General features: G+C 37.3%; 1 protein-coding gene across 3 annotated transcripts in view; it reads right to left on the reverse strand.

The window, feature by feature from the left end:
* VAV3 (vav guanine nucleotide exchange factor 3) overlaps window positions 1-19,323 on the reverse strand; it is a 457,960-nt gene that overhangs the window by 216,540 nt on the left and 222,097 nt on the right. For all 3 annotated transcript variants that reach the window (XM_055401823.2, XM_088835531.1, XM_088835532.1), the window contains 6 exons: window positions 18,383-18,451; window positions 15,439-15,542; window positions 13,621-13,720; window positions 8,100-8,195; window positions 4,898-4,966; window positions 2,943-3,029 (listed from right to left, as the gene is read on the reverse strand). In XM_055401823.2, coding sequence (XP_055257798.1) covers window positions 2,943-3,029; window positions 4,898-4,966; window positions 8,100-8,195; window positions 13,621-13,720; window positions 15,439-15,542; window positions 18,383-18,451 — 525 coding nt within the window. The remainder of the gene's footprint in view (window positions 1-2,942; window positions 3,030-4,897; window positions 4,967-8,099; window positions 8,196-13,620; window positions 13,721-15,438; window positions 15,543-18,382; window positions 18,452-19,323) is intronic.

Here is a 19,323-nt window from a genome sequence, read left to right on the forward strand (position 1 = left end):
ATGATATAGACCCTGCCCTCATGAAACATGCTGCCCACGGGGTGACAAATATTCACCGAAGTATACAATCACAAACGTGTGATGGCATGAAGGAAGAGCAGAAGAAGCAGGCATAGCTGGAGGACCTAATTTGGTCTAGGGAGTTAAGGATGGCTTCCTTGAGGCTAAGATCTCAAAAATGAAAAGTCCTGACTTAATCATTAAAAATAATAAGCCATTTCCCCAGAGTCAGACAATAAGAAGTTTTAAGTATTTATGAGCACCTAATCTACAAGGTGCTAAAGGATAAAAGAACTGACTGAAATATCAGTAACATCTATGAGATTACATTCTAATAAAAAGATATGTAATTAACTGTACTATGAAAAAGTATAAAGATAAATGTTTCCATTGAAAATTCCAGGTTATTTTTTTGCAGAAACTGAAAATTCCATCTTAAAATTCATATGAAATCACAAAGGATCCTTAATAGGTAAAACAATCATAAAAAAGGTCAAATTTAGGGTCTCATACTTCCTGATTTCAAAACTTATTACAAAACTATGGTAATCCAAACAGTGTGGAACGGGCATAAACACAGACACCTAAACCAATGTAATACAACAGAACGTCCAGAAATAAGGCCTCATATAAAGGTCAAATGATGTTTGACAAAAGTGCCAACACCATTTGGTGGGGGATAGGACAGCCTTTTCGACGAACAGTGCTGGAGAAACTGGATATGCACAGACAGAAGAATGAAGTTGGGCCCTTATACTGTTTTCAAAAACTAACTCAAAATTAATCAAAGAGCTAAAAATACAAGACTTAAAGAAGAAAACATAGGGGAAAAAGTTTATGACATTGGATTTAGTAATGACTTCTTAGGATACCAGAAGCACAGGCAACAAAAGAAAAGGTGGACTTCATCAAAATTTAAAATTTTGTGCAAATAACACTATTTTTTTGCAAATAACACTATTAACAGAATAAAAAGGCAACCCACTGAATGGGAGAAAACATTTGCAAACAGAAGTGTGGTAAGTATTGATATTCAATAATTCATAAAGATAGAAAGTAGAATGGTGGTTGCCTGGGGCTGGGAGGAAGGCAGGATGAAGATTTAGTGTACAATTTAAAAGGACAAATTTAATATATTTTACCACAATGAAAACAGCTATCTGGGCAATGTGTTGTGGAATTACAAAGAAAAGGGGCAATGGCAGATTAGGGAGAGAATCTTTTTTTTTTTTTAATTAGACATCGAAGAATGATAGGAAATTATTTTAAAAAAGGTATTCTGGGCTTTGACAATATTATAATAAAGACATAACTATAAAAATGTATGGCAGGGACTTCTCAGGCAGTCCAGTGGTTAAGATTCCACCCCTCCAATCCAGGTGGCACAAGTTCAATCCCTGGTCAGGAACTATTAACAAGATCCCACATGCCGTGTCACCAAACACACACACAAGAAATGAAAACAAAAAACAAGGTAGGGCAAATCAGAGACCTTACAATGCAGCAGGACAACCGTAATGTAAAGTATGTGGGCAGTTATTAGCTGGATAAGTTTAGGAATACAGATTAAGGCCAAATCATTGAGGACCTTAAATATCCACATTAAGGAATGTTGACTGAATCCTGAAGGTAACAAAATTCTGACAAGTTCGGGAAAGAAAGCAAATGGAGAAATCCACATTTTGGAAACACAGCTATGTGAAGAGGCAATTAGAGGCTACCGTGACTTGAAAGGTGGCAGATGGAGTCCTGAAAAGGGGAAAGGGCTGTATGTGTGGAAAGAAAGACACAGACCAAAGCTGTTTCAGAAAAAGAAGCAATAAAATTGCCCGACCAAGGAAAGTATCTTAAATCCATTCATTTACCTGTTTTCTCTACCCACTGCCTTAACCAGGCTTCCATCATCTCTCTCTTGAAACCACCTCAACAACTTGCTGACTGGTCTGCCTGATGAAAGAGTTTTCTTGACACATAAAAGTTCTCTGGTAAGAACTTTCACTAGCTTCCTGCTGCAATCCCTCAGTGCCCTGTCCTCCAAGGCTGCGGGGTGCAGTTCTCCGGTCCTCCTCCGTCACTTCAGGGCCCATCCTTCTTCCTTTCACTCTCAATTTCCAGCCTCTCTTGTCTTGCAGCAGCAGCTTTTTTTTTTTTAATTTTTACTTTTTGACTATGCCACACAGCATGTGGGCTCTTAGTTCCCCACCCCCTGCACTGAAGGACTGAACCTGTACCCCCTCTATTGGAAGCATAGAGTCTTAACCACTGGACCACCAGGAAAGTCTCCTGGCTCTTGCCCATTTCTGGGCATTTCACTTGCTATGGCTCCTGCCTGGAATCCTCTCTCTACAGACCTTCATGCCACTGGCTTCTTCTCATCCTTCATGCTCAAATGAGAAATGCCTCAGGAGGACTTTTCCTGAGCATCTTATCTAAACTAGGACTCCCCTCACTAGCCTCTGTTGCAGCAACCTGTTCACAGCATTCATCTCAATAGAGCAGTTTTAAACTCTTTTTTTACTGTCTCTTCACCCATGAGATCATGTTGCTCATAGTTATAGCGCCAGCCCCAAGCAAAACAGCTGGCACACAGCAGTCACCCAGTAAATATACATAAAGTGAATATATTAACAGGGCTCTACCATGAGTATGTATGGGGTTGAGGATAAGAAGACAAAAAAATGGATCCAGTATTTAGAGTTGGGACTACGAGGGGCAGAGGTATCACAATGTGATTAGGGACAAGTGATGGCAGAAGGTCCCTGGACAGCAATGTGTCACAGATGCCACTGAACATTCATCCCTGTGGACTCTGTCAAACAGAAGTCAGAAAAAACCTAGAACAACAGAAACTTGAAGGTAAACTATTTTTTCTTCAAAAACAACTCCTAGAATGTCCCGCAAGCTGTGGGTTAGAGAAGCTGGATAGAATGATAATTACATACCAAATTTTCTATAGATAGCTGAAACTGTTTAATTTCACGAAGGGTCTCATTATCTCTTTTCACTTCATTCACATATTGTGCCAAGTCCTAAAGAATAAAGAGAAGGGGAGAAAAAGAAGGCACGATAAGATCAGACAAGAGATGAGCACTGTTTGAAAAGAAACACATCATTAATTTCATTAGTGATAAAAGTTACCGCCATAACTTTTCAACGACAATGAAATGAAAGCCCAGTCAATCAAAGCTGCATCTCAAAAGCAATTTAAAACTGTCTGGAGTACAGCTGGGAAGACTGAAGCCTTGTCCTTTACCACACCCTTGAGAAGAGTGAAGATCAAACACTAAACAAACAAAATACACTGCCATGCAGAACAACGAAAAGGAAACCAGGTCGGGAGCATGTAAATTCCAAATGCTGACCTTGAGGGAGTCACACTTGTACTTGGGTTAGAATGAGGACAATCATGAAGGATTACATAGGACAGAAAAGTAACTAAAAGTGAGAAAATGAATCCAGCAGGGCTGTTGTCGGTAACCATTTAAGTGCCTTAGTTCTGGAGAGCATTTAGTCAGGGGTGCCAGGTCAATTTCAAAGAGTTAATAAAGGGGAAGCAAAGGAGAGGAGAGAAACCAAGGAGGGAGAAAATGAATGAAAGAGCACAAACCCCACTGGCCTTGCTCTTCCATGTGCCTTCACCTATCCTGAAACATAGTTTTTTATATTTGAGGAAACATTAGCTAATCTTTCCATACTGTAACCAGCTATTTTTATTATAGGTGCTCCAGATTTTTCCTGTTTTCTGGGTTCTTTTTCTTTTTTTCCCTACCCTCTTATATTCATCTGCAACAGCAGGAACAGAACTCAGACAAAAAGCAGTTCCTAACTTTGTTCTAAATGAAAGCCCGATTTTTCATAGAATATCTCTATAAGAGATTTCTTCAAAAAACTGGAAACTTGGTATCACTTTTTTAATAATAATATATAATTGTGTGCTGCTTCCTGGCATGGTATTCCAGTCAGCTAAACAGCAGAGCTAACACTGAGATTCGCACAGGGACACGGGTAAGCATAATGCTCTGAGTAGAGTTATGTTGGCATTTTGTCTCCAGAACAAATAGTTGGGTATGTTTTAAGTTGGGGCAAATATTATTTCTTTCAAAGTCTAAGTCCAGCATAACATGGAAATTGGGGTTTTATGCATGGCCCGTTCCGTTCCGTTCCATCGCTCAGTCGTGTCCGACTCTTTGCGACCCCGTGGACTGTAGCCTACCAGGCTTCACCGTCCATGGGATTCTCCAGGCAAGAATACTGGAGTGGGTTACCGTTTCCTTCTCCAGGGGATCTTCCCGACCCAGGGATCAAACCCGGGTCTCCCGCATTGGAGGCAAACGCTTTAACCTCTGAGCCACCAGGGAAGCCTATGTTCAAAATGTCTGCCTTTATCTACTTGTATCGACAGTTCTTAATTTTCAGATTTACCAGAAATAGAAACCCAGATTGATCCACTTTACTGATGTACACCATCCACGAAGATAAACCTGGCAGACATCCTCACTTGAGGAAAACAAGTCACACCAGTGTTCTAAAGTCATTAGCTAACCTGCTGCTTGCATAAGTCAACAGTTTTCTACCAGTAGCCATAAAAAGAATGTGAAATAAAACCTTTCTATTGAATCATTCCCAGTGGTTATGGAAGGGGACATGCTTTCATAAATAACAAAAGTTATTTTAATATACCTCTTGGTTTTAGTTTTTGTCCAATAATTAAATCCATGCAAGGATATCAATTTCAGTTAAAAATACCCAGCTCTCCCCACTAACAATAAAACTACATAAATACTTACAGATATTATAATGTCTATTAGCATATCATACATATGCATTAGCAGTTTGTAGTCACTGCTTTCCAGTAAGAATGAGAAATACAAACAAGTTAATGATGCATTTCTCTTACCTTCATTGCATCAAGAGCCAGTTTCAGATTTGCCTTCTCCATAGGATCAGTGGTATGTTTGACCAGCTCCTATTTGGAAGATACGGTTTAGTACTACTTTCACCAAATTAAAACAAAAACTAAAGAAAACATTTTACAAATAAAACATTTTATCATTATTTGCATCATAAAGTGATAAATCTGACATAACCAGGCTCTATTTTCATCATAAATTTCAAACTGTAAGAAGATCAACTAAACATCAGAAGAACACGAGACAATGGTCAGAAGTTTTCCTTTCAAAGTTGAACTTGAATTCTGTCCCCCACTATCACACTGCCACTCTTGCCAGATGTTAGGAAAGATCCCCTTCTGACAACTGACAGATGCTTTTCATTCATTGTCAAACTTGCCTTCATTACTATTTTTAATTCTGATGGCTAGAGATGTAGGCCATTATGTTTCAGGGGCATTACGCTCTTCTATTTGCTGCTATTACTGTTACCCGTTAGGTCATCTTACATGTCAGCCTATTCATCAGCCTTTCAACTTTCTTCTTTCGTTGTCTGCACCTTAGAAATCAGTTATCATTCCCTAGATTTTCACCTTAGTCTTCTGTTATTCCTACTTTACATACTCTATGAATTCTATCACAACCATTGCCATAGCATCACCTACTACCTAGTGGGACAGTTCACGCTCAAATGAATGTGCTTAATCCAGAATTCATGCCTGAGTCCCAGACTCAAATGTCCTATTAAATAGTTCTACCTGGTATCTCACAAGACCCTCAAGTCCAGCATGTCCAAATGTAATAAACCTTCACCCACATTCCTACTCTTGTTCCTGTTTGTGTTTTCCTGAATGATGGCACCTTCATCACTTAAGCCAAAACCTAACAGGTGCCCCTGACTCCTGCCTCTCTCTCTCACTGTGTTCTGTTGATGATAACTTTATTCTTTCCTTGCAACCACCCCCACTGCCACTACCTTGGTTTAAGTCACGGCTCTTTTTCAAATAGGCTTCTGTTTCCTCTTCCACCTCGCAGTCTTGCCTCACTCCTCTAGTCACTATTGACTATTCTATTATTTCCTTGCTAACCTGTTCACTCTACTGACATCAGAGTTAAATCTCTAACCCTAAGTTAGATCTTGTTATCCGAACTTCTGGGAAACCCACAAAAGCTTCAGGCTGCCGTCCATTCTTCACAGATGCCTCATGATCTGAATTCTGCAAACCTCCCTCAACTTCTCTCTTCACTTCCATTCAAACAACCTATGTCCTATTTCCACTAAATCAATTGCAATTCTCAAAACACATTCTAATATCTGATCCCATTAGGCACGGTGTTTTCTCTCCTCGAAAGCCCTTTCTCTCTAATCCACCTGTCAAACCATTATTCTTCCTTCAAAGCTCAACTCAAGAATAGCTCCTCTGTGAAGATTTCTATGACAGAGGCCTCTATTCAAGCCATAATTAACTAGGTCTTTATTTGTACCACCTTTGTACCTTTGGCATATTATCACATTGTATTGTATTTGGCAAACTACGTTTCATTTTCCCTATCGACACAGTGAGATTTGTCAGTGTGAGGAGGGCAGTTTTATATTGTTGAGAGTCTCACACTATAATGTGGAACATTAAAACCATTCAGAAGTCTTTGCTGAATTCAAAACCATTAGTGTTTCTAGTAAACAGAACCTACAAACATCAAATCTGTTAAGTATAATAAACTTGTTAGAGTTATATTCATCCCTATTTTTACTTTTCCTCTATCAAATAATAAAAGTATTCTCAAAGTTTCAAATCCCACTATAAAATATTTTAATTTTATAAATCTGTGATTGCAAATCATAAGGCATTTCAAAAATTATTTACCTACTAAAATACAGTAGCAAGTAGAAAATGTTCAATTGACACCACATGTATTCAACATATTTCTAAACAGTAGACAAATTAATTCTACTCTACATTATTTTGAGATGGAAAAACATTTCTAGAATTTTTATCTCAGTGTGGTATCCCAGATAAAACTTTCCCTACTTAAAAAAAAAAAAAAACATCATGGAACTAAATATACTTGTGAAATTTAAAATATCAAACAACCCAAGAGAAATTAGGGGAAAAAAAAGTTCGCTGGTTTTCTAAAAGGTATGGTCATATTTTATACTTTTATAAGTCTAAAATCTTTTAAGTGACAAAAATAGTTATTTCTTGAAAACCACACCTTTTAAATTCTTCAATCAATATTTGACTATCCCAAAGTTACAACATAAATTATCATCTTCTTCTGTGATATGTTTTTAGTTTCATGATATCTCGGAAACTGACTGCCTAAGTCTTCCTTATTATTTTTTCATAAAATTCAATTTGATTAAGTTTCTTTGAGTTTAGGTCTCATAAATGTTTTAATGCATTTTTAAGGAATAATCAGGGTTGGAATTTTTCTGATTTCTCAGTAGAACAAAAATAGAAATGACTAATAATGTTGCAGCTACAATTCAAGAAATTTAATATACAAGATGTATAAAGCACAGCAAATTCAGAATTATATTCACATACAGGTAGTAGATCTTTTTAAAATGACATTTCACAAGCATCAGCAGAGCTGACAGACTAATACAGTAAGACATTTCTTTGGAGCAGAACTAATGAGTCTCCTGGTACAGCTATCAAATTAAATTTATAAGACTCTCCACCCTCATTAGAAGACTAACCGTGGAAACCATAAGCTTTGGGGTTATAACAAGAATCACTTCAAAATAAATGTAGTCTTATTATAATTTAGTATAGCAGAAAGCAACACAGAATGTGACACACTTCTCTTTCACTTATGGTTATAAGGCACAAGTTCTAACACAATTAACCTGTCAAAACTCAAGTGTATCACAACATTGAGATTCTAATCAATGATTACTGCTAACGACAGAAGACTTGGTTGTTGAAGGGATATTTGTATTTGTTTTGCATGTTTTTAAATTTTAAAAAATTTTTGGAGCGACTTCTGTTTGCAAGACATAAAACAGCTTTATGAAAGATACAGAATTACCTTCACACAAAAGGAGGAAAAATTTTCCAGCTGTTCTATTATTTCCCATTTAGCCATCCTCATAATTGAAAAATGTAAGGGGAAAGGGCTCCAAATATCGTTTCTGAGCATAATTGATGCTTCATTAATGTTTGGTTGAATTAATGAATGAACAAACAATTTTAAGTTACATACCTGAAGGAGAAGGTGATACTTCAAAACACGCTGCATAGGAACCACAAGCAAATCTCGAAGAGTAAATTTCCCATTGTTTGCTCTTTTAGAACATTCCTAATGAAATATATTTTTTAATTTAACTTTGTTAGTTTTATCAAAGGAAGTCATAATACAAACATTAAAAGACGCAAAAGCCATAAGCAAAACTGCTATTATACAATAAATACTTTGCTCTTTTCCTTAATGATTCCCCTTTTTTAAAAACATGAAGTATCATCAAAGAAAAACCAAAACAAACAAACAAAACGTGCAGCATTTCAGCTCCAAATAAGAATAAATACATAGACCTATTCTACACATGAAAATTATTTTCTCTAGTGGTCCTGCAGCATCTTCTTCCACTTAGCACTTAGCCTTTCACCAGTCTCTCCAAGCAGGCCTATGGACCAGGAATCAAGAACGAGTCCTATTCAGCGCACCCATTATTTGCCTTACCCACCATTATGACTTTGGTTGTCACCAACTGCCACGTGCTTTCTCTAATTTCCAGCAAAATTCATCACCCTCTTGAAGAGCTTTACTTCTAAGCTGTTAGTAAGAGTCTCAATCAAAACTGTTCTTTCTCTCTGTACTTTGTGGGTCTTTACATTATGGTCATAAATATATATGTATAATATCTTTCCTAATAAATGTTTATATAGGAGAGATAAGAACGCCTTCCTCAGTGAGGAAGAAATAGAAGAAAACAATAGAATGGGAAAGACTAGAGATCTCATCAAGAAAATTAGAGATACCGAGGGAACTTTTCGTGCAAAGATGGGCACAATAAAGGACAGAAATGGTATGCACCTAACAGAAGCAGAAGATATTAAGAAGAGGTGGCAAGAATACAAAGAAGAACTATACAAAAAAGATATTCACAACTCAGATAATCACAATGGTGTGATCACTCACCTAGAGCCAGATATCCTGGAATGTGAAGTCAAGTGGGCCTTAGAGAGCATCATTACGAACAAAGCTTAGTGGAGGTGATGGAATTCCAGTTGAGCTATTTCAAATCCTAAAAGATGATGCTGTGAAAGTGCTTCAATCAATATGCCAGAAAATTCGCAAACTCAGCAGTGACCACAGGACTGGAAAAGGTCAGTTTTCATTCCAATCCCAAAGAAAGGCGATGATAAAGAAAGCTCAAACTACAGCACAACTGCAGTCATCTCACACACTAGCAAAATAATGCTCAAAATTCTCCAAGCCAGGCTTCAACAGGATATGAACCGTGAACTTCCAGATGTTCAAGATGGATTTATAAAAGGCAGAGGAACCACTGCCAACATCTGCTGGATCATCGAAAAAGCAAGAGAATTCCAGAAAAACATCTACTTGCTTTATTGACTATGCCAAAGCCTTTGACTGTGTGGATCATGACAAACTGTGGAAAATTCTTCAATAGATGGGAATACCAGACCACCTGACCTGCCTCTTGAGAAATCTGTATGGAGGTCAAGAATTAACAGTTAGAACTGGACATGGGACAAACAACAGACTGGTTCCAAATTGGGAAAGGAGTATGTCAAGGCTGTATATTGTCACCCTGCTTATTTAACTTATATGCAGAGTACATCATGAGGAACTCTGGGCTGGATGAAGCACTAGCTGGAATCAAGATTGCCAAGAGAAATATCAGTAACCTCAGATATGCAGATGACACCACCCTAATGGCAGAAAGTGAAGAAGAACTAAAGAGCCTCTTGATGAAAGTGAAAGAGGAGAGTGAAAAAGTTGGTTTAACATTCAACATTCAACTAAGATCTTGACATCTGGTCCCATCACTTCATAGCAAATTTATGGGGAAACAATGGAAATGGTGACAGACTTATTTTTTTTTTTTTTGGCTCCAACATCACTGCAGATGGTGATTGCAGCCATGAAATTAAAAGATGTTTGCTCCTTGGAAGAAAAGCTATGACCAACCTAGACAGTTTATTAAAAAGCAGAGACATTACTTTGCCAACAGAGGTCCATCTAGTCAAATCTATGGTTTTTCCAGTAGTCATGTATGCATGTGAGAGTTGGACTATAAAGAAAGCTGAAGCGCTGAAGAATTGATGCTTTTGAACTATGGTATTGGAGAGGACTCTTGAGCGTCGCTTGGACTGCAAGGAGATCAAACCAGTTCATCCTAAAGGAAATCAGTCCTGAATATTCATTGGAAAGACTGATGCTGAAGCTCAAACTCCAATACTTTGGCCACCTGATGCAAAGAACTGACTCATTTGAAAAGACCCTGATGTTGGGAAAGATTGACGGTGGGAGGAGAAGGGGATGACAGAGGATAACATGGTTTGATGGCATCACCAACTCATGGACATGAGTCTGAGTACCTCTGGGAGTTGGCAATGTACAGGGAGGCCTGCCATGCTGCAGTCCATGGGTTCGCAGAGTCAGACACCACTGAGTGACTAAACTGAATATATTTTTATAGCTCTTAAGAATTTGTTAGTTGAAATGAATGAAATGGAATGACTGACTCAAAAATATGCTAAAATAAAAACCCACTACTGAATTCAAAGTTTTTAAAGCCTCCAATATTATTTTTTTAAACTCACACTCTACTTTCTTAAAAGTTTACTGAAAAATAGTATTAACTGGTTCACTCTTTTGATGTTAACTACAACTTTGAGGACAGTACTTTGAATCTGTAGTGTCAAAGCCTGAATTTAAATCAAGTTTGGCAACTCTTGGCTGTATGACCTTGAACAGGTTGATTTTCTGATTTTACTGTTGCTCACATATTCATGATTTCATTAAAAAACAAAAAAACAAGGTGCCATAAAAATATTTTTATTTGTGAGCAACCTAGTAAGTCCAAAATCCTCAGACAATTACCTAACCAAGACCAAGGAATTTTCCAGTTCATGGAAGGAGTTGTATTCACGAAAATACTCTTCTGTTTCCATTTTGCCCATACTTAGCTTTTCCAGAACATGGAAGATATATTATCAGGACTACAGAAACAAACACCATTAGCTCCAATGACCATACTGAGTTAGTAAGTGTTTGACTAGAGCTCTCAGGGAAGAACTGGGGACACATCCTGACATGTTAGCTTATGTCTTGTAAATTGCTGCAGTTCACTGGATGGATAACTATTTCAACGGATTTCTTGCTTCCATAGCTTGTAGCAAGTTCTGGATCATGGGTCTCAAATAGGAGGTCAAACTGCTAATATTATTGTAATGAATGGGTCTCATTTTGCCAGCTGCATTTTAAGTTCTTCGGAAACTGAGGTTGTATCTTACACTTGTTATGTTAAGCCATCTTAACACAGTGTTAAGAACAAAAATGTTAAACATTTAAAACTCACTTTATGTATGGAAATCAGTTTAAAACTTTTGGGGTAAAATTAATTCAAGTTCTAAGTTATAGGCTCAAGAAGTAAAGAATCTAACACTGCTGGCATTAACTACAGTCGGGGGGCTGAGATCCCCTAAAGGTAAAATGCTTATTAGTATTGAAAGTAAATAAAGGGTAGAAATGATTCTTCCACAACATCCAGTCAAGTGCTTAGCCTCAACTTTTAATGCTAATTGAAAAGAAATTGGAATAGGGATGAGCCACCTTTTAGAGCAAGGCAAAGGGACTCCTTTACCCTTTACCCAGTGTTACTTTGGTTCTACAATAAGGGTGAAAAAAAGCAGAAATTGTCAAGAATAAAAATAACCACAAAACAGAAGACATGAGGGAGGCAGAAAGAAACCCACTATAAGGCAGATTTCCCTCTCCCATGCTGGGACTTGCAGAAGACACTTTTAGCAAAGACTATGTTTTGAAGGCTTATAGTAAGTATTTGATTAAATATTTCCAAATCAGGCCCATGGTTAGAAATAGGGACATTTCAGCTGGGGAAAAGACAACCAGCATCACCTTACACTAAGCCTTCAAACTCAGTCTGAGGGTCTCTCTTTCCCTAAGATTTACAATGACTACAGAAACCGTAACTCTAGAGATTGAAGGTGTGCTTATTGGGCAGGATTTTGACAATGACTCTGAAAAGAAGGGAGAGTAACATTCAAAAATAATGTTGAGAATATAATGAAAGTTTGATTGTCCACTTGCTGACTCTTCTCTTGAACGAGAATTATGGATCTTTATTTTAAAAATACTGCCTTAATGGTAGCTTCATTAGGTAATCACTGTGTAAGCTGTAAAGTTTTAACTTGACCATCGTATTTTAATTTGACTCAAGATGTCCTACAGTTCTAACCTTATGAGGTTCAGTTCTCTAAAGAGGAGCAGAAGCCCTTTCAGCTAATAAGGTGGTAAGGATGTCATTTAGTGGTGACTCAAATCATCTCCAGACACAAGATCCACATCATCAAGGGATTGTAAGAGGTAAGAAAGAAGGATCTATGATATAAAATTAGTACAGTTACTTGGTAGCCTGTTGATGTGCAAACTTTCTCACCAACAGCTCCCCTTTGTGGGAATCATGAGTTAGGAAATCAGACCAGGAATGCTCAATAGTGAAGGGGCTCTCATTTGAAAATCCCCTATCTATTTTTCCTTGTTTATCACCTGACCTTGTGGTTAAACCCAACAATCAGCAGCAAGGAGGGTATGAGAGGGTCAAACAAGCCACCTGCAGTCACCTAAGAGTGGATTATACATCTCTACCTGAACTTTAAGAAGATCCAAACATATGGATAATATATTTGAAATGACAATTCATATAACACACAAATAATCATTTTTCAAAAGTTTTTTGAAAGTGTAAACTCTTATGGGGGGAAAAAAAGATGTACAAAAAAAAAAATGATAATACGGTTTCCAGACTTATTTTCCATTGTTACCAGGTGCTTTGTTCATACTAATCTACTTGCCATTTCTCAACCTTTCCTGACTCTTCTGGTCAAGACATACCAATTCTTACAGAATTCCCTACAAGGAATCTCATCTATCAAGACCTACCCCATTCTTTAGTGACCTAACTCAAATGCCACCTCTTTAGATAAATCTTCTATAGTCTAACCTTACTGAAGTAATTACTCAGTCTTACTCATGGAGCCTTGGCAAACAGTGTTTACTACTTAATCTCATCATATGGGTATGTGTCTTGTCTTACTTCTTATGGGCAATATCCATGCTCTTTTTACACCTCTGCCCCTAAATATCTAATATTTTTAATAAACAATTTAAATCTATATATAATTATCTCACATATATCTTACTCATCCTGTACCTTTGGGTAAATTACTCATAATCTCTCTGAACCTTGGCTTTCTTATCTATAAGAAAATTAATTGTATGTATCTGACAAAGTCATGAGGGCCTAATGAGATAATCCATGTAAAAAAGCCATAAATCTATTTTACTACTGTTATTATCACTGCCACATTATTATTTTAGAGGGCTATCTAATATTTTATGAAGTCACACTTAGAATTCATGGAAATTTACAGTTGCATTGATCATGAGAAGAAATACATTGTTTAAGTTTATATTACTCTATGACACATACAAACAAAAAATAAACAGGCACCTCTAATTTCAGTTTGACATCTTCTTTTGTCTTAGAAATGTAGTCTAAATTAGAGATGGCCGACTCTACTCCACTGCAGTACTGCCCGTAAATAACCAACCTGAAAGGAAAAGAGAGAGAAAGCAAGCTGAGGACAAAAAGGCAAAATTAAAGTAGAAGGGGAAATCCATCTACTTAAATCCACAGTTAGATATAACCAAAGCAAATCTCACTCATCTTGCACTTCTTACTTTCTAGGTGACCCTGTACAGATTACTCAGAACCTCAGTTTTCTCATTTCTTTGAACACACACCACACTTACAACATTCTTTTTTCTTTGGTGGGAGGATAATTACTTTACAATATTGTATTGGTTACCTAGAAAATCCTATGGACAAATGAGCCTGTGGGCTAAGTCCATGGGGTCACAAAGAGCCAGACACAACTTAGCGACTGAGCACATGCACACTTACAGTCCCAGAATTAGGGTCACTCATATTTATGGTATTAAAAGTGACTATTTTTAATTTCCAAATTTGAATGGAATTGATTCCATGTACATTTTTATAGCAGGCAGATTTTACAATCAAACTTAATGACTGTTAATATTGTTGGAGTGGACTTCCCAGGTGGTGCTAGTGGTAAATAAATCACCTGCCAATGCAGGAGACACAAGAGACTCAGGTTCTATCCCTGGTCAGGAAGATCTCCTGGAGTAGCAAATGGGTATCCACTCCAGTATTCTTGTCTGGAGAATTCCATGGACAGAGAAGCCTGGAGGGCTACAGTCCACGGGGTTGCAAAGAGTCGGACACTTAGCATGCACACACACACATTACATACATCATATATACATCATACATACATATATACATAAAAATGTACATATATGTACATACATACATCAAAAACAAAATTAAAATTTCTGTTCAAGTTTCTATTAGAGATCAACTTTTACACTGTTTATGCTCACAAAGGAACAGTTTTATTTTCTACTACAATTTCACTGTAATTACTAGTTATCCACTCATTAATAAACCTCCTACTCCTTCCCACTTTTTAATTAAGAAAAATACATTACCTGAAAAGTGGGAATGAGAGGCCTGACCTGTGCTGGATAGGAGATCATTCATACTGCATGGGGTCTGAGTCTACTTCAGGAAGGGTATCTCTGGAGTGACACCAATTTTTGCAGAGAGTCTGGGTTAATTTATTGTTTCTTTTAGCTCTCTGGTAGAAAAAAATACTACTACATTAATATTTATCTAATGTTGACACAAAGCAATTAATTAGCCACTTCTGGATACTATGAACTATAGGGCTTGATTTAAAAAGAGAGTGCTATATTTTAAGCAAAATTCCTTGGTACTTCTAATTCACCTGAATTGTTCAGAAGATTTTTTTCAAACTCTGAAAGAGAAATTGACTTTGCCTGTGAATCCAATACTCCAAAATAGAGAATTATAAGCTATTAGAGTTGGAAAAAGCAGTAAGTACCAACTAATGTACCCCTAACATTTACAGACAAAGAAAAGGAGGCTCAGAGAGTTAAGATGACCTCCTGAAGTCTATGTACAGGACTCAAGAGCGATAGGTCTGTACAAGAACCTACACCTGGTTTTCAGTACAAAACTTGAACTCTTTTTTTCTTTTTCTTTTTTCCTGGTATATATAGAGAGAGCTCAACCACCACCCTGAGATTAACTGTCCCATGTTCTAATTACTTCCCAGGTAGTATCTTAATGAACCGTATTTACAGCTATTCATGGGAAATTTTAATAATAACCCTCACTGTAATCACAAACTAATAGCCATGAAGTTTAAAACCCAGAAGTTACCTTTCCTTGTAGTTAATGAAAACTTGATACAAGTTCTGGTCATTTTTATTCACAATGGAATCATGAATCTCTTGCATTAGGTTCCGATGAACTTTCACAAGTTCCTTAGAAAAGAAAACAACAGCAAGAGAAATTAGGAATCAGAACCAAAAAAAAAACCCATCACCTGGAGCCCAGCATTCCTATTGTTGCCAGACTTGCCATTCAAGGATATGCTGAATGCCCTCAATATATAAACCTGCTCCCATAAGTAAAAAGAGGAAGAGGAGGGGAAGAAAGTGAGAACAGGAAGAAAAGAGAAGGGGAAGGGGAAAGGAAAGGAGCGGAGAAGAGGAGAGGGGAAGGGAGGGAGAGAGGGAGAGAAGAGAGGCCATGTGCATGGGAAACGCCATTTCAGATCTGACGCAAAACGTCAGTATCCTGTGGAAAGAGAAATTATCTCACTAGTTATTAAAGGGTAATTTATTCCTTGTATTAAAATATGTACAGTTCATTTTCATTTTATAATCACTTTAAATTTTTAAATAAAACTATCCAAATGCTTAATGTTTTATCGACAGGATAAAGTAATGATTCATGTCCTTGGGACATAAAAATGTAGATTTGTACTTGGGTCAATTAGTGGTGTCCTGGAGCTAAGCTAACAATCATCAGACTAAATTACTTGAAACCAGACAACTAATGGCATAAATAAGCAGCAAATAAATTGTAGTAGGCCGTTTAATAGGGTAACTCAAAACTCCAGAATTTCACATTCTTCCTGATAAGCAAATCATTTTCGGTCAGACGGTAAAATACACACCACAGATGGGAAATGATGAGATTCAAGTCAAAGCGTCAGTTCTCCCACTGCCTTTTCCCACGTACCTTGCAGCATACATTGACTGCAGGGCATACCTTTCCTCAGTAGGTGTAAGTAAAACACAAATATGTTGGCCTTATCACTATTTTTTTCCTCAATCACATTTTTTTTTCTCTATCACTTTTTTAAGGAGCATAGAAAAGCCATTAGAGTAAGGAATGTCAAACAGGTCCTAAGTTACGGTGACCATATATAACTGGTTTGATACTTATCTTCCTAGAATGTGTGGCTTGCTTTATTTTTTTAATTTATTTTTTATTGAAGTATAGTTGATTTACAGTGTTGTGTTAGCTTTAGGTATACAGTACAGTGATTCAGTTATATACACAAACACATACACACACACATACATATATATATTCTTTTTCAGATTCTTTTCCCTTACAGACTATCCCAAAATATTGAATATAGTTCTCTGTGCTATACAGTAGGTCCTTGTTGGTTATCTGTTTTTTTTTTTAATTTATTTAATTGGAGGCTAATTACTTTACAATATTATAGTGTTTTTTGCCATACATTGATATGAATCAGCCACAGGTGTACATGGGTTCCCCATCATGAACCACCCTCCCACCTCCCTCCCACCTCCCTCCCCATCCCATCCCTCTGGGTCATCCCAGTGCACCAGCCCTGAGCACCCTGTATCATGCATCGAACCTGGACTGGTGATCTGTTTCACACAACGATAATATACATATTTCAATGCTATTCTCTCAGATCATCCCACCCTCTCCCTCTCCCACAGAGTCCAAAAGACTGTTCTATACATCTGTGTCTCTTTTGGTGTCTCGTATACAGGGTTATCGTTACCATCTTTCTAAACTCCATATATATGTGTTAGTGTACTGTATTGGTGTTTTTCTTTCTGGCTTACTTCACTCTCTATAATAGGCTCCAGTTTCATCCACCTCATTAGAACTGATTCAAATGCATTCTTTTTAATTGCTGAGTAATACTCCATTGTGTATATGTACCACAGCTTTCTTATCCATTCGTCTGCTGATGGACATCTAGGTTGCTCCATGTCCTGGCTATTATAAACAGTGCTGCGATGAACACTAGGGTACACGTGTCTCTTTCAATTCTGGTTTCCTCAGTGTGTATGCCCAGCAATGGGATTGCTGGGTCATATGGCAATTCTATTTCCAGTTTTTTAAGGAATCTCCTGTGTGGCTTGTTTTATACTAAACATTCATTTGATAATCATGAGGTTTTTCTTCCTTCTATGTTACAAATCAATAAGAATGCGTCATTTGGCCATAATCAGGGACAGGGACAACATGCCACAGTTCATTAATTCGTGCACAGCAACACTAAATATAAAGGAATCAAAATATTAGGGCCCTCACAGGTGATACAAGCAAGCCTGTACATCAAAGTTTATGTATTGTATATAAAAGCTATATGTTAAAACCAAGGCCAATTCCAGAGGACTAAAAGTTGAATCTTGCCTAGCAAGACCGTACACAGTATTGCACTTGGCTTGCTTCTAGGCTTCTTGGTAAATATTCTTTTAGGATTATAAGGTACCCTGAAATTTGTAATGATTGTATAAATGTGAAGAAAAGTTCTTCATATCTTATCATTAAAATAGATTGCTTTATCAGAAGGAAACAGTGTACTTTAGAAATGGAAGTTTATTATGTTATAACCAGAAGCAGAAAACACCAAAAAGCAGAGAACAGGGTACTGCAGGAATGGCAGTAAGTGGAAGAGAGGGATGAAGCCAGGATGGTGTCTGTAAGATGGGGTCCAGGGGCTGTAGAACAAGAGAGCAAGGGGTGGGGCAGAAGGGAGCTCCCGTGAGACAAAGAGACTGTAATGCCGGGGACGAACTGGGGCTACCTTGTCATGACAAACAATGGAGTACATGAGTCTTATCCATTTGTGTTCAGCATACATTTTGATTGATTTTTGGTTGACAATATGACATGGCAGTTATTTCCAGAAAATAAGACTATAAGAACTCAGGAGGCAGAAAATTGGGTTAAATTTCTTAGAGAATCTAATGTTCAAGTAGAGAAACACTAATAAAGATTTTATAGAAGTGTAGCTCCATTTTTACCAGCGATTTTTACTTACAGGAATGTTGATGAATACTGAATCAAATTCTGCTGCTGTCAGAAATCTTTTCAATGGTGCCATGAAATACTACCAAGGAGAGAAGAGAGAGGTAATGATTAATCACAACTTATCCTAATCCATATGACAGTTTTTCATCAAGGAGCGATGAATATTTATTGAAAATTAATCAGTTTTATGAATACCAAGAAAAAAGCAGAAACTATTTTCTCTGTCATAAAGATTCAATACTTGAACAGAGATATAAGACATAAATACAGGTTAATACATTTAAAATATGAATAAAAGATTGGCCTATAAATGCTTCTAAAATTAAGAAAAGAAAAAAAAAAAAGAAAAGAGAACGCCATTGTCTGAATTGGCAAACAATGGCAACATTTTGCAGAAATATTTGAGGACTAATATAAAATATCCCTCACATGCTTTGTGGAGATTCTAGATCTCTGAGATAAATAATCAGCTTATACAATTTAGGGATCACTCCCTTTCATTCCTTGAGAATTCTAGTTCCTGGCCTATCATATCTCTGGTCCATTACTACCCCATCTTTCTTTCTGACCATTTCAGTAACTATGTAGATGATCCTTCCAATAGCCTGGTCTCTTGGTTCCTTGAACTCCAATAATCTGTGTGCCATTCTAGCTGAGCTCCTCTTGTGGTCATAGCCCAAGACCCTGTCATTACCAGCCACTGCATATGCTCCAGAGAATTAATCTGAAGCAAGCAACTCTCTGATCTCTACCCGCCTACCTTTACAGCTCTTCCTCCAAAGACTTCTCCAACCCACTGGGTCTGCCCATCCCCTGATCACCCCACAGTCCCTCGTATCCTCACTTCCCTTCTTACCCAGGGTACATTCCATGAGTCATCAGCAGAATCACTGCCCTGCAAATACCCTTACTTTCTCTTCTTTTTTTCTGGAAAAATGAAAACCCGATTAA

This window comes from Moschus berezovskii, chromosome 4 (assembly GCF_049115385.1).
Source record: "Moschus berezovskii isolate FMDL1 chromosome 4, NW_MosBer_1.0, whole genome shotgun sequence".
NCBI classification, from domain to species: domain Eukaryota; kingdom Metazoa; phylum Chordata; class Mammalia; order Artiodactyla; family Moschidae; genus Moschus; species Moschus berezovskii.